This window comes from Vanellus vanellus, assembly GCF_965231255.1.
Source record: "Vanellus vanellus genome assembly, chromosome: 12".
Classification (NCBI taxonomy): Eukaryota; Metazoa; Chordata; class Aves; order Charadriiformes; family Charadriidae; genus Vanellus; species Vanellus vanellus.
The window spans coordinates 12,353,162-12,366,778 of record NC_138917.1 but is presented as its reverse complement, the minus strand read 5'-3'; the positions used below and the strand labels follow the sequence as shown (position 1 = coordinate 12,366,778).

The window sequence follows — 13,617 nt, the reverse complement described above, 5'->3', positions numbered from 1 at the left end:
AAAGCTTTGATGTTTTGTTCAGCTAAACCACAGGTTTAGCGTTACGGAAATCTCTGCCTGGGTTTTGCTCTGAGCAACCTCTACTTTTAAGAGTAGAAAGCTGATACAGAAGCCGACTGGGAATTCCATTACTAAGCCTCTAATGCAAATACAAGTTTATAGTACTTCTGACATTGCTTCAGATGCTTCTGGGCCCCAACTATGGAAGAAAAATGCTTACTGATGCTTTAGGGGGAAAAAAAATACAGTTTGTAGGGCATGGGACTAAGTGAAATTAAGTGAACTCCACTTATTGACATTTATCTTGTGGTTTTCATAATTCAGTGGTCATTTAGGATTTTGCCATCTAAGCGTTTTTCTTTAACGATTATAAACCAGGGATGCAGACTGTTGACTCTATCTAAGCTTTAGATGCCTAATTAAAAGGCAAAATTCCACCATGTACTCTGGATGAGGGCTGATGACAACACTGAGTTGCCTGCTTTTTCTGCTTGATTTCCTTTGGTGGTGGAGAGGTCCCTTTGAAATGTATAATCTGAATTTACTGCACCAGCTGTTTCAGTACATATTGGAAAAAACTTAAGTGCAAGATCTGTCAAAAGAGGCTGTCGTATATACTGCCCCATCTAGCTAGATACATAAGTCCTACTATACATTGAAAGTAGGCCTAAACCTTAAAATTAAGAACAAAATGTAAAATGTAAAGCTTTTTTTTTTTTTCCTGGTAGTAACAGAGTCTAAGAGTCAAAAGATCACCCCACGTTTTTCAGTCTAACTTTCAGATTTGATTGAATCAAAGCCAGTTACCATCCTGTAATGATCAGCCTTACAACCAAAATAAAAAAAGCAACAGTAATAGACAAAGAAAACGGAGTTTTAAGAATGTGTATTTACATTGTCTGGGAAAACTCAGGTGCTTCATCATTGACATTTGAAACATGGATCCTAACAGTTGCTGTCCCAGTCTTCGGCTCTTCCCCTTTATCTACAGCCATAATTATGAACTCATAAAGATGGTTAGGTCGCTCATAGTCTAACTGTGTTGCTGGAAAAATAGTACCGTGAGAAGTAATACTGAAGTCTTGACTCAAAGTGTAATATAGTATTTCAGCATTCTCTTTTGAATCGCAGTCAGTGGCTGTCACTATTAAAAGAGAAGAGAAAGACATTGTGTAGATCAAAGTTTGCGAATTGGAATGTTAAGTCCTTTAACAAGAGAATTAGCGTGTAGTATAAAACTGTAATAGCATTTGCCTTGGCATGCGGTGCTTGAAATAATTCATAAAACTGTGCTACCCTCTATGCTTTTCATTGAGCTTACCCTTACTTCAAAATAAGTTGCTTAAAAAAAAAAAAAAAAAGTTAAGTCAAGTCCCTGGTCGAATTCAGCCACTAGATCTTGTCTTTGTCTGCTGAATTTAAAGACCCGTGTGCTACCAAGACCATATTCCCAGAGACGTATATTCTCATGTCCATCTCATCTATACTGCTGACTTAAGATCACTCGGACAGATCACACCCTGTGTGATTAAAGATTAAATATTTACATATATTATTCAGCTGATGCAAGTTAAATTAATGCATTTGTCAGATTCTACCCACAACCTACAAAAACCTATGCTAAAAGCATACTTACCAGAATAGTAACTGACAGACTACCATTAGTACAGGATAAATCGCTAAATAGAACAGTTATAAAATCCTATTTAATAGGGAACAGCTATTTTCCTGTAGTTTAATTTCCGTTTTCCTCTCAAGATTTATAAAAAGTTTATGTAAGGGTTAAAGATTAATGTAAGGCCCTTCTATAACTGTTTAGTTGACATAAATTTGTTTTATTGCCAGGACTTCCCCATTTCTTTATGAACATTTTCAATGTAAGATTTTTGTGGTTTACATAATCAAACTTTACATAATTTACAGAGCACCATCATTTAAAGCTTAATTTATTGGTTACATCGGGAAGAAGCAAAGTCTTTTTCTCAAACAAAACCTCACATACAACAGTTAAACCATTCAAGAGGTTTTTAACACAAAAGAGCAGTATTCCCTACAGTAAGCCCACATAGGACTCAAAAATGGGCAAAGAAGGTAAGCTGATGTGTCTATAATTTCTGATCCAACATCCCTCTCTTCCTTCAAAAAAAGAAATGTTGCAAGATTGCTACTATAAACCTGCTGCTATAATACCAACCACAACTGAAGTTCTGTTACTTCAAAATCCTACAAAGATGATTTGCTTCCTTTGTCTCCCATCCCCCAAAATTGTTTGGGTTGTGGCAGTAGTAAATAATTATGACCCAGTTCTACAGGGTGCTATTTGCCTTCAGAGAGTTGCAATGACCCATGCTGGGACAGGTAATTTTGCCTTCTGAACTGAATTCTAATTAGAGGGAGGAACAAAAAAAACTATTACTGAATGTAACAAATAGTTTTAGAAGTACTAACCTTGTAGAAGTGCAGTTGTCATAGTAACTGTTTCAGGAACACCAACTTTGCTGTAAATTGATTGATGAAATTCAGGGGCACAATCATTCACATCTGTGATTACAACCAAAACCTGAATGGAAAAAGACAGGAATGTTAAACAGCAAAGTGAATTAAGACTTCATTGGTCTAGAAATATCGGATGGACTAATTTCCCAAAAATATCCTTAAGGTCTTCAGAAGCTACAGCACACAGGATAAGCCATTTTTCTTAGACTCCTCTTTTCCTGCTGAGAAACATTGAAATATTAGATTCCAAAATACTAGGCTTTGCCAAGTCCCAGTCTTTTACAGCAACATTCAGCACTCATCTTTCATCTCTGTTGATTATTTGCTATTACTAATTTAAAGGAAAATGGCCCATCTGCTTTCCAAGCATCCTTTTTCCATTATCTTATCCTCCAACACTCCTGTGATTTGTAACACTAAAAATTCTACTGCCAAGCATATTACATTTTAGCAGTATCAATCTCCACGACTAAGTTCTGAATTCAATTACAGCAGCGTAAATCAGATGTAAATGGACCCGATTATGGCAAAACAAGTCAGAAATACAATTCTGCTTTTAACATCTTTTAAAATGTTTTCTTATTCCTATGTCAAATATGAGTTAAAATTCAAACAGTAAGAAGTGTGTTAAAATAGCCTTTATTAAAGTTCATACTGCTACACTTCAGACTGTCTAAAGTTGGTTGAGGTATTCTGCATCACAGTGCAACAGGTAGACGTATAGTCCATCTACCCTTACATAGGTTCATATAAACTGGGAGTTGCTCTCTCCTAACTACCAAGGTTTTATGAGTGTAAAGCAACTACAAGGTAAACTACATTTAGGCTAAATGTATTTGTAAAATCATCTCGTAATCCTCTTTCAAGTCATATTCTACCACTCTTGTAGTATGTAAAAGGGTCGACAGAAATTATCTGTCTCTGCTGTGCTACAGCCACTGTTTGTTACACTGACACATTCTTTCACCGTCTCTCACTCATTCCTAATAATTCTGCCTTCAGTTCCCTCTCTAGCACACATCTCATTTCCTGCAGCAGGAACAAACTGTTATATTGCATGCATTTCCTAGCTCAGTGAATCCTTGGATTCAAACTGTAATAACTATATTTAGAAATTTTTTTGCTGTCAAACAGCTTTCTAAAACACCATGAACCATCATCACTTAATATCTGAGTTTTTATTACTTTCTCTCTTTACAAGCTCACTTTGTGTTCCTGATACTAAACAAATCATTTTCTGTTCTGCTTTTGTTTTAAATTGGAACAATCTCAAATATACATCATACTTTATGAAGGTTTAGAGTAAGACACAACCCCACATTTGACTTGGCCACATCTGTTTCCACATCTTCCCAGATGAGGCCTAGAACCTATGATGGAATTGTATATTGATCCCTCAGAAATAGCCTTTTCAGCATCAGCAACAGTGAACTTTAAGAGTACCTAAGCCAGCCCTCAACATCTACCCATAGACAGAAAGACTTTTAAAATGGACAGCATAATAGACAGCGTGAACTGAGAAAACGAGAGCCCCTAGTGAATCTGTATAGAAATCTGGGAAGGCTGAAGGAAAGCAGAAATACATACTGACTGCCAGAAGTGAACACCTACCTCAGCTGCATTACTGAACTGCTGCTCATTTTCCTCTGCTCTGACCAAAAGAAGGTACTGGTGTTGACCACTCTCATAATCCACACTCTGAGTTAAACTGATATCTCCTGTTGCCCGATCAATACTGAATAGACCACTAGGATTTGTTAACAAACTGTAGCTCAGGGATTTCTGTTGATATGATACAGCAGTGACTGTAAGAAAGCTGCATTAAAAAAAAAAAAAAAAAAAAAAAGACTCAAGCACATAATACAACATACTGGAAAATATGATAAAAATTATACATATCAGAAATAACAGTGTTATCCTGTAGGTCTGATCAGAGCAATACTCACTGAAGTCAGCGATAGCTGTACCTAAATACCAAATTCAAACATTTTGTTATACAGTAGTGCTATCATCTTGAGGTTAAATGGATAAAGATAGGATCCTTGGAGGCAGAATACAGTAAGGATTAAAAACACAGGAACAGAGATTTAATTTTTGCTGCAACTGCCTACTCTAACTTTCTTCTATGGTAGTGATGGTTTTCAGGCAGGAAACTAAAAGATTAAGTAAGATGCAAAAGATTCATTTTAATAACAGTATGGTAAGTTTGCTGCTGCAGTCATACCATCCTATAAAAGCCAGTCGCTAACAGCATGCATGCTACAGGTTAAACAAGACGGATGTTTTTAGCTCTTTTTTCCACCGAAGACCAATGTGTTTAAAGTCTTCAAGTGGGAAAAACAGTTTCAGCATGAAGTAAAACAAGAAATTAAAAAAATATATCTCTTTAAAGGGTTTAAAACAGAATACTAATTCCTCAAGTATCTGTTGCGTTATCATGCAGGTTTCTTAGGAAAAAGAATTCTGTCTCCCTGGAGAACACACCAACATGTATAATCTAGTGACAACTACAAATCAAAGAGACTCTGTTTGTTCAAACACCTTTTTTCCTTTTGTATTTCCATGCTGCTGTCTTCCCTCAGGTGCAATATCTAAACAATGGAAAGGTTGCTGTAGGTCATCTCACTTTAGTCTTTTTCTGTATTTTCCTATGATGTGGTTTCAGCCAGTGCCAAGACTGTGTTCCTACCAACAGGAATTATTTTGCCCTCTTTCTAGTTTCCTACCCTGGCTGCATGTTCACGCCACCTCTCCTCTCCTGTCAACACTAAAAATCACAGGGCCATGGTGTGAGCATGTTTAACAACCCAACTGATTTTTTTTTTTCTTTTTTGGCTTTGTCTTTCATTGGATCAGCCTGCCCATGCAGCTAGCGCATTAGCAGTAGCGGCAGAGCAGAAGAAGAGAAAGATTTTGTAATGTTCCTCTGCTCAGCAGCAGTCTTAATTCAGCCTACAATTGTGAAACCTCAAACCCAGAAATCCAGTGCATGAAAGCAACTCTGTTTTCCTGCATACTTGTGCAATTGGTCCAATTTAAATATTAGAACTTTAGGATTCTACACAGATTTTCATGGCTATTTCTGGTCAACACCTAACAGGAAACTACGTTCCATAGGTGCATTGTTTACACTCAAATCTATTCTGACATAGTAACAACCACACTAAATACTTCATTCCTTTTGGATATTATGAAGTAATTTGACTAACTGATGAATCTACTATCATCTTAGGTGTGCAAACCTATTTTTAAATAGTGACAAAAGATAAAGAATTTCATTATTTTTAATCCTAAACATTATTGAACCCAAGATGGCAGATACCTGTTAGGTATTGTAGCATTTCACAGTTCTTACATTTCTTTTATGCCTGTGCTATTTAAGTTTATTGCAGTTTTAAAGAAAAACCTTGTTATCTATTAGCAGTTGCTAATTTTTTTTTTTAATCTTAACGCATCTTGGTTATTTAGACACTGTAAAACTGAATGTTGTAGGTTGCACAGTAAAATACAACACCACAGACAATATAATATGAATAACAGTTTGATGGCCACACAAGGAAGACCTTTACTGGATAAAAGTATTCTCAACACAACTAGAAGGGGAAATGTTTGCCGTAAGAACAAAACAGTTTGGGGCAGACAGAACTGAGTACTCAGCTGGACTTGTGTTACTAACATTTTCTGTGATATTTAGATCCACATGGTTAGACAAAGGATGGAAAAATAAAATGACAAGTTCTGTGGCATCTTCATTTTTGCTCAGTTTGTCACCATGAGTGATGAAGACAGCAAAGACAGTATTTTGTTTTTTTCTGATTTTCACTTGATGGAGAAGGCATGTCTCCAAATTTGACACACAACATTAATATATTCTTTTGCACCAGGATATCTTTCCTCATGATGTAAGAGTTCCAATTTGCATTCTGCATTTTGTTGGAAAATTAAGACACTATCAACATCTACTAATACTTTCCATATGATTTTAAAAAAAGGAAGAAACAGTAATTATTCAATACTGCTTTTCTCTATAAAAGGGTGACTAAAAAATACATAAATCAACTGTATCTGGATCATTTCTATTAAGATATCTAAATTACTACTCACAGTATCTGTTTATGATTCACAAACAATACTAAGGCTTTGGGGAGAAGAAACACGTGTTAAACTAGGAACACAATCTCATTGCATTATTTTTAACTATTACTTACGATTTTCCTTGTGGCATACTTTCAGGAACATAAACAAAGTATGATATGTTGGTGAACTGTGGTGGTCGAAATCCAGCAATTACAGAAACAGAGGCCGGAGACCCTCTGCTTCCAAGTTTATCTGCTGCTAATACAGTGAGTATATACTCCTTGTCCCTCACCAACGGCAAACCTGTTGTTTTAATCCAGCCACTGTCCTTCTCAACTTCAAATCTGTCTTCACCACCTAAAAAGAACAGATCCACAAATTGCTGTCAGCAAGCACATTTTCACTTGATTAAAATGAGAATACGGTATCAATTCTTGGCTTGGTTTTGGCTTAGAAACAGCATACACACAAAAATTCAAAAGTTTGTTTAGAAATTAGAAATCAGTAATTACATTCATAATTACACTTCTAAGTTGAATTTAATTCTCTGGACAATTATCACTCTTCTTTATCCTTGCATACTTTGGTGGTGTTTGACACTAAATATCCCGTACCAGAAAATACCCTGATAAACTCCTGCCCAAGAGGAACAAATTCATCTCTGGAGCAGTATTGCTACTCTCCTTCTGCTTAGACAGTTTTGAACTATTACTGAGGTTTCTTATAAGAGTCCCACAAAGAAAATTATTAATGAGTCTGTAGTAGCTTTACAAAGCTAAGGCACAACCCAGACCCTTAAAAATTTGTTAGAAATGAACCAGAAGCATGACTCCCACAAGGGAAAATGAACATTAACCCTCTCCACCCAACAAACTGTGCTTCAATACTGCCCTATCTCACAAACAGGCAGTCCAGCAGAGAGGCGCTGACTACTGCTGCCATTGCCACCCGTTGCCAAAGGCTTGAAAAGTACTGACTGCTCCAGTCCCCCCCCAGAGGACAATTTGGGTAGGAACCCAACTTTGCAGCAAGAACACAGTTCAAATCTGGCAAATATATCCATACCCTCAATAAAAGTTTATTTTTCTCACACACAGAGCTGAAGGCTTAAGAATCTTTTGCAGGGGGAAGGGAAGATCTTTCACTAACGAAACTGAAGATAAAGGACAAAAAAGTCACAATAGTGAAGCCTAATAGGGAATCAGAGGGTTAAAATTTACCTTCCAAGAGAAAATATTCTACAGCTCCATGGATCCCTTCATCTGCATCCACAGCAAGCAGTTTGTATACTTCAGTACCTCCTGGAGCTTCAGGGGAAACCACAGCCAAAAACGGGAAGGGCTCCATGGCCCATTCAGGTATGTTGTCATTCACATCTGTCACAGTGAGTGACAAGTGCACCAAGTACCAATCCTTCCCTAATGGTCACAGAAAAATGAAGAAATACTCAGACAGCTATTTAATGGCACTCAGAGTAACAGAAACATGTATCAATTCCTGAGCAAGTATTGTCTGCAATATTGTTGGCATGTAATCCAGAAAAACTTGGTTTTCAAGGCTCTTCTGCAATTAACAGCATCCAGACACAATGGAGGGAAAAAATAACCATCACAAGTACTGCTGAACTGCAACATCGAGGCCAGCCATGTTACATTCTACTAATATCTCTTTTTAGGAAAGATCACCAATTCTTAACTTTTCAAAATTTAAATACATGTTTTCTGAAAAGTTTTTTTGCTGAAGAAAAGAAAAAAGTATTAAGAAATATTTTGTTTATGCAATGATTACAGCAACTCTGAATTTTGAAAAATAAAAATGTGTCTAAAAAATTCTAGCCAGTCTACCCTAACTAGTGATTTTCCTGGTTAGAAAGTTCACTGAAATCCTAACACGGTCTTCACTTCTATTAAAGATTAAATGCTGTTAAAAACAAACAAGCAAAAAAAAAAACCCAAAACAAACAACCACAGAATGGAACGATTCCGCTCTCTGAAACTCAACAACAGAAGATTCTTAAAAACTGAGCAAAAATTATTTGTTATACCTCTGCCATTATTAAAACAACCAGTGAAGACAGTAGAGCTCTTAAGTAATAAACATCAGGCAGGTATGGCTGAAAAGGTAGCAGAAAGGAAAAACGTCAGACTGAAGAAACTGCTCCGAAATCTCCAGGAATGGAGTTAAGCATGACTGTTAAAGGAGGAAAGAGTGGGAAAATATTCTGGGTGAAGGAAGTTTCTGAACACAAGACAGGATTAAAATATTCTCATTCCAAAGAAAGCAAAGTGATACAGAAGACAGAAAGCCGCCTTCTCATTAGTGTATTTACGTACTATTATGTTATAGGCTGGGTGGAGAATGGATTGAGATCAGCCCTGCCAAGAAGGATTTCGGAGTGTTGGTTGATGAGAAGCTCAACATGAGCCAGCAATGTGCACTCACAGCCCAGAAAGCCAACCGCACCCTGGGCTGCATCAAAAGAAGCATGGCTAGCAGGTCCAGGGAGGTGATTCTACCCCTCTACTCCACTCTGATGAGACCCCCACCTAGAGTACTGCGTCCAGCTTTGGCATCCTCAAGGACATAGACCTATTGGAGCAAGTCCAGAGGAGGGCCATGAAGATGATGAGAAGGCTGGGGCACCTCTCCTATGGAAGACAGGCTGAGAGAGTTGGGGTTGTTCAGCCTGGAGAAGAGAAGCCTCTGGGGAGACCTTATAGCTGCCTTCTGCCACCTCAAGGGGGCCTACAGGAAACATGAGGAGGGACTTTTTACTAGGGCATGCAGTGACAGGGTGAGGGGGAATGGCTTCAAAGTGGAAGAGGGTAAATTTAGATTAGGAATAAATTTTTCACTATGAGGGTGGTGAGACTCTGGAACAGGTTGCCCAGAGAAGTTGTGGATGTCCCATCCCTTGGAAGTGTTCAAGGCCAGGCTGGATGGAGCTTTGAGCAACCTGGTCTAGTGGAAGGTGTCCCTGCCCGTGGCAGGGGGCTTGGAACTAGATGATCTTTAAGGTCCCTTCCAATTTAAACCATTCTGTGATACACCTTCAACTGAAAAAATGCTTTCGTCCTTCCTGATGCTAGTTCAGCTTTTGAAGCAACTTAGTAACTGATAATATTTATCAGTAACACCAGGAAGCACAGTACAAATATAACCTGGGCCTTTTGGCCAGTTTGGTTCCAAGTGGACTGGCACAAAACTTGCAAGAAGTTTTGCTACAGAAGCCAACTTGAATGTTCCTCTAGTCCATATTTAATGCTTCTGGCTCCAGAAAAGCTGTGAATGCACACCCAGTCTGACTCTGAAAGCAGTACAACTGCATTGATGTGGCACTGTACCCCAGCTAACAAGCCTGGAGAAGTAAAAGGGAATGTGGTCCAGGTAAAAACAGCTGTTTACATTTACAACACGATTTATCCACAAGTTTAATAATGGATGTAAAGTCAGAATTTTTAAAGTTGATGGTGTTAATACTTGATTTCAGTGTGTATTTATTTTTTATACATACATGAAAACATATCTACACACACACGCATTTATTTTCAAAATAGCTTTACATGAACGGAAACAACATACAAGGAGGAACACCTAAAATTATCAGTTTTAATTTAAATCCAATTAACAAGACAAATAACTTAGTATTTAAGACTAAACAAAAATTGTTGCCAAAACATCTAATCTTGCAAACAGTGTTATCTTGCTAAGGAGAAATATTCTCCCACAAAGGTGTGCGACTTAGGCTGAACAGCTGTACTCTCTCCCCCTCTCCACTACTTTAATTCCACCATTACATCCCTCTTCAAAAGACATCCATGTTCCAACTAAAATATGCTATTTTTGTCTGATGTATGCATTTACTAATGTTATCCCTTCACTCCCACAGCAGTACTAATATCTTTCACATCAGTGTCTTGCAAGCTTCAGCTTTTTATAATTACAAACCTCTGTCTGATGGCAAGTGGCATATTTAGTACACCGTATCTTAATCTGCAATCTATAAACCACCATTAAGTGGATTGTCGTAGAGAAAACTCCTTGGTGCTATGATTAACAAAGTCAAATGTAAGTTCCTTAGTTTGGATTCCTGAGACTTAATCTATCATGACCTTTAGTACTTTCTGTTCTCATCCAGAAAATTCTCTTAATAGAAAAATCAGCATTCACCCAAGATAATTACAGTTCTTAGTTAAACTCGCAAAACTGTATTAATTCATCTGAATTTTAGAACTGTAACTGTGAGTACATCGCTTTTTTTTCCTCTTTCTCTAAAGAGTAACAGAAAGCATATTGACAACAACTTGTTACATCCAAATTAATTTCTGTACTCAGAATCTAATGTTCCCCGGAATATAATATTAGCTTAAGATATCACATATGTAAAAAAACAGTGGCTACAGCGAAACCAAACTTCTAATTTATCAAACAGTAAATCACAGAAGTGATCAGTTTCTTGAAACCTTAAACATGCCTTGTACCATCGTAGAACATGGATACATACCACGTGCATTTTTACATTTTCATGGAAAAATTCTCAGTTACCATCTACATCTAAGACTTACAGAGTCTTCTCAACTCTGAGATGAATTGTGTGTGTTATGCAGCCAGAAGTGTTGGGAGACCTGGTGTAAGGATGCTCAATTCGGCTTCCCCAGCTTTTATAACATTGCACGTGAAGCCAAAGTTTCCCAAGATAAACTTGAATTGCCTCATTACAAAAAAAGACTGACACTGAGGCAAGACTACTGTAGCCCACACTGCTATTGCACTGTTCTCGTAGTCACCCAGGTATAATTCCCTTCAACATTTAGACAGACTCTGTGAAAGCAGCTGTGTGCTTTCTCCTCCGTATAGCACAAAAGAAGCCAGAAGGACCACCAAAAAACCATCCAAAAATCACAATGTAAAAAGCAGCAGCATGGATATTATTTCCCACTACCATATTAAATAAAATCAGACATGTTTCAAAGAGATATGTTTCATGTCAGAATGTGCGTTCCGAAAGTCCCAGGACAGCCAGTCCAAGACACCTGAAGAAACTGCAGGGGAGGGAACTTGTTAGATATTGAGCTGAGTCTGAGGTTGAAATACACCATGGAAATGCACAACAGGGTAAGTTCTAAATGAGAAGTGCCAAATGAGATCAGCATCTGCTTGAACACTCCAAAGATTTTAATTAAAAGGTTGTCCAAAAAGAGTAAGTGTAAAAGGGAGACAGTGTCAAAACCGCCTGTCTCTTCTCAAAAGAATGGGTCTTGTGGAAGCTGTCACAGGTTTGTAAATACCCACTATTAGCTTAGTTTGCCTGGGCATACTGCAGGCTTAAAATAGCAAGCACTAAATTAGAAGCTGAGTTAAGACCCTTTGAAAATCTGCCTCTATAATAGCAAGATCTATTGAGGATTTGAATGCCACCTTGGTAACCGTGCCAGGAGTGGAAAGGTTACTGACTTTTGTCTCTCTGGAGTCTGGAAATCAATACCCTAATCAACCCATGAACTCATTCTGTTCCAAGTTCTGCTAAAGTTCTTAACATGCATGTGTTCCTCTATCAAAAAATGTTACAATTGAAGAATAATTGATTTTATTGAAGAAACAGTAATAAACCTGGATACAAATTCCACTTTCATCACTTAGTGATTGTCAGTTCACTGAACATTAATGTGCTGGTCCTTAGTACATAATGATAACCGAGAAATACCTCTTGTAAGGGAGCAGGGGAAAACTGCATCGGGACTGAGATTAATCCTCACATGGTATGTTCCTCCAGGTACTTGTGTTTTAATAGTTAAGAGACCTTAATGTCATTTGACATCTTGGCAAGATCAAAGCTTTCAGCAATACGTTGGTTACCTCTGAAACATCTGAATAGTCTAAAGAATTTTATTAGGATAGTCAGCAGGAACTGCAATGCACATAATCAAAGTACAGGCATAAGTGCCTCTCTTGACCAGTACACATATCCCCTGCAGATGACCTTACAGATCTTATTGGTATGTTATCTTCTTCCATCAATCATAGGCAATCTGATTCACAAGCAGAAATACTAAATAAATCATCATGATTTCACTTTCAGATAAAGGCAGTCTGAAGGAAAGTCACTGTAAGTAAGTTTTCCCTTGACTGCATACCATATATCAAAGCAAAAACTATAACAGAAACACCAAACAGGACTGTACTTCTCTGCACAGAGACCTACAAATGTGACCTGACAACTCACAGAAAAAACATCAGGGTGTCCAAGGAAGCATGATTGGACAAGGACTTGCCAGAGGACAACGAGTGTGATGAAGAGACTGACATGGACAATAATGTGTAATATATGTATGTCTAGCATGACAACACATTAAGAATTCCAAAGTATATGTTCATGAATGTGATTTTTTTTAAAGCATAACTCCACGTTCCAATGAGCACAGCAAATACTTTAAAGTTTTTCATTTGCTGTAATTGTCATTGCAAATACATTACAAAAAGCAGTCTGTCATATTTTGTAACTGATACAGCTGCTTTTCTACAGAATAGTTGTTTTCCTACAGAACAGAGCTTAAACCAGAATTTTAACTAATTTTTAACATGGTATATAAAATTAATTTTCTCTCCTATTTACAACAATGAATTGTGCTTCAAGACAGTGAAAGGAAGGAAATTTTAGAAACATACATCTCTTGGTCGTTAAGACGTCTCAATGCCTTCTTCCATCAAAACACCCCCCATATGTATCTTGCAGGTACATTAATTACACATATACATCAGTATATTAACAGTAGTAGTACATTATTATGTATCTGCATTCATATATTATGATTAATAGTAGTTTATTAGTAGTATATAAGTAGTACATGTGCAGTTATATAGCTACACTATAGGAGAAATAATATGTTACAATTCCACTCAAAATCTTAGCAGAAACAGCTTAAAACTGGTAATCCTTTGCGGATTTGGGTTAAGTCCTACAAACACACAGACAGGTTCTACTTAAATTATCTGTTCTGAATACCAGGCCCTGACAAGTGGAGATACCTGCAACTATATTCAGCA

The 13,617-nt window shown here is 37.3% G+C and overlaps 1 protein-coding gene across 1 annotated transcript in view; it reads right to left on the bottom strand.

Annotated features, from left to right (window-relative positions):
- Nucleotides 1-13,617, bottom strand: part of LOC309676972 (neural-cadherin-like) — a gene marked incomplete at both ends in the record, with an annotated part of 67,336 nt that overhangs the window by 41,184 nt on the left and 12,535 nt on the right. The window contains 5 exons of the mRNA XM_082489638.1: nt 895-1,144; nt 2,449-2,560; nt 4,108-4,312; nt 6,705-6,930; nt 7,794-7,991. Coding sequence (XP_082345764.1) covers nt 895-1,144; nt 2,449-2,560; nt 4,108-4,312; nt 6,705-6,930; nt 7,794-7,991 — 991 coding nt within the window. The remainder of the gene's footprint in view (nt 1-894; nt 1,145-2,448; nt 2,561-4,107; nt 4,313-6,704; nt 6,931-7,793; nt 7,992-13,617) is intronic.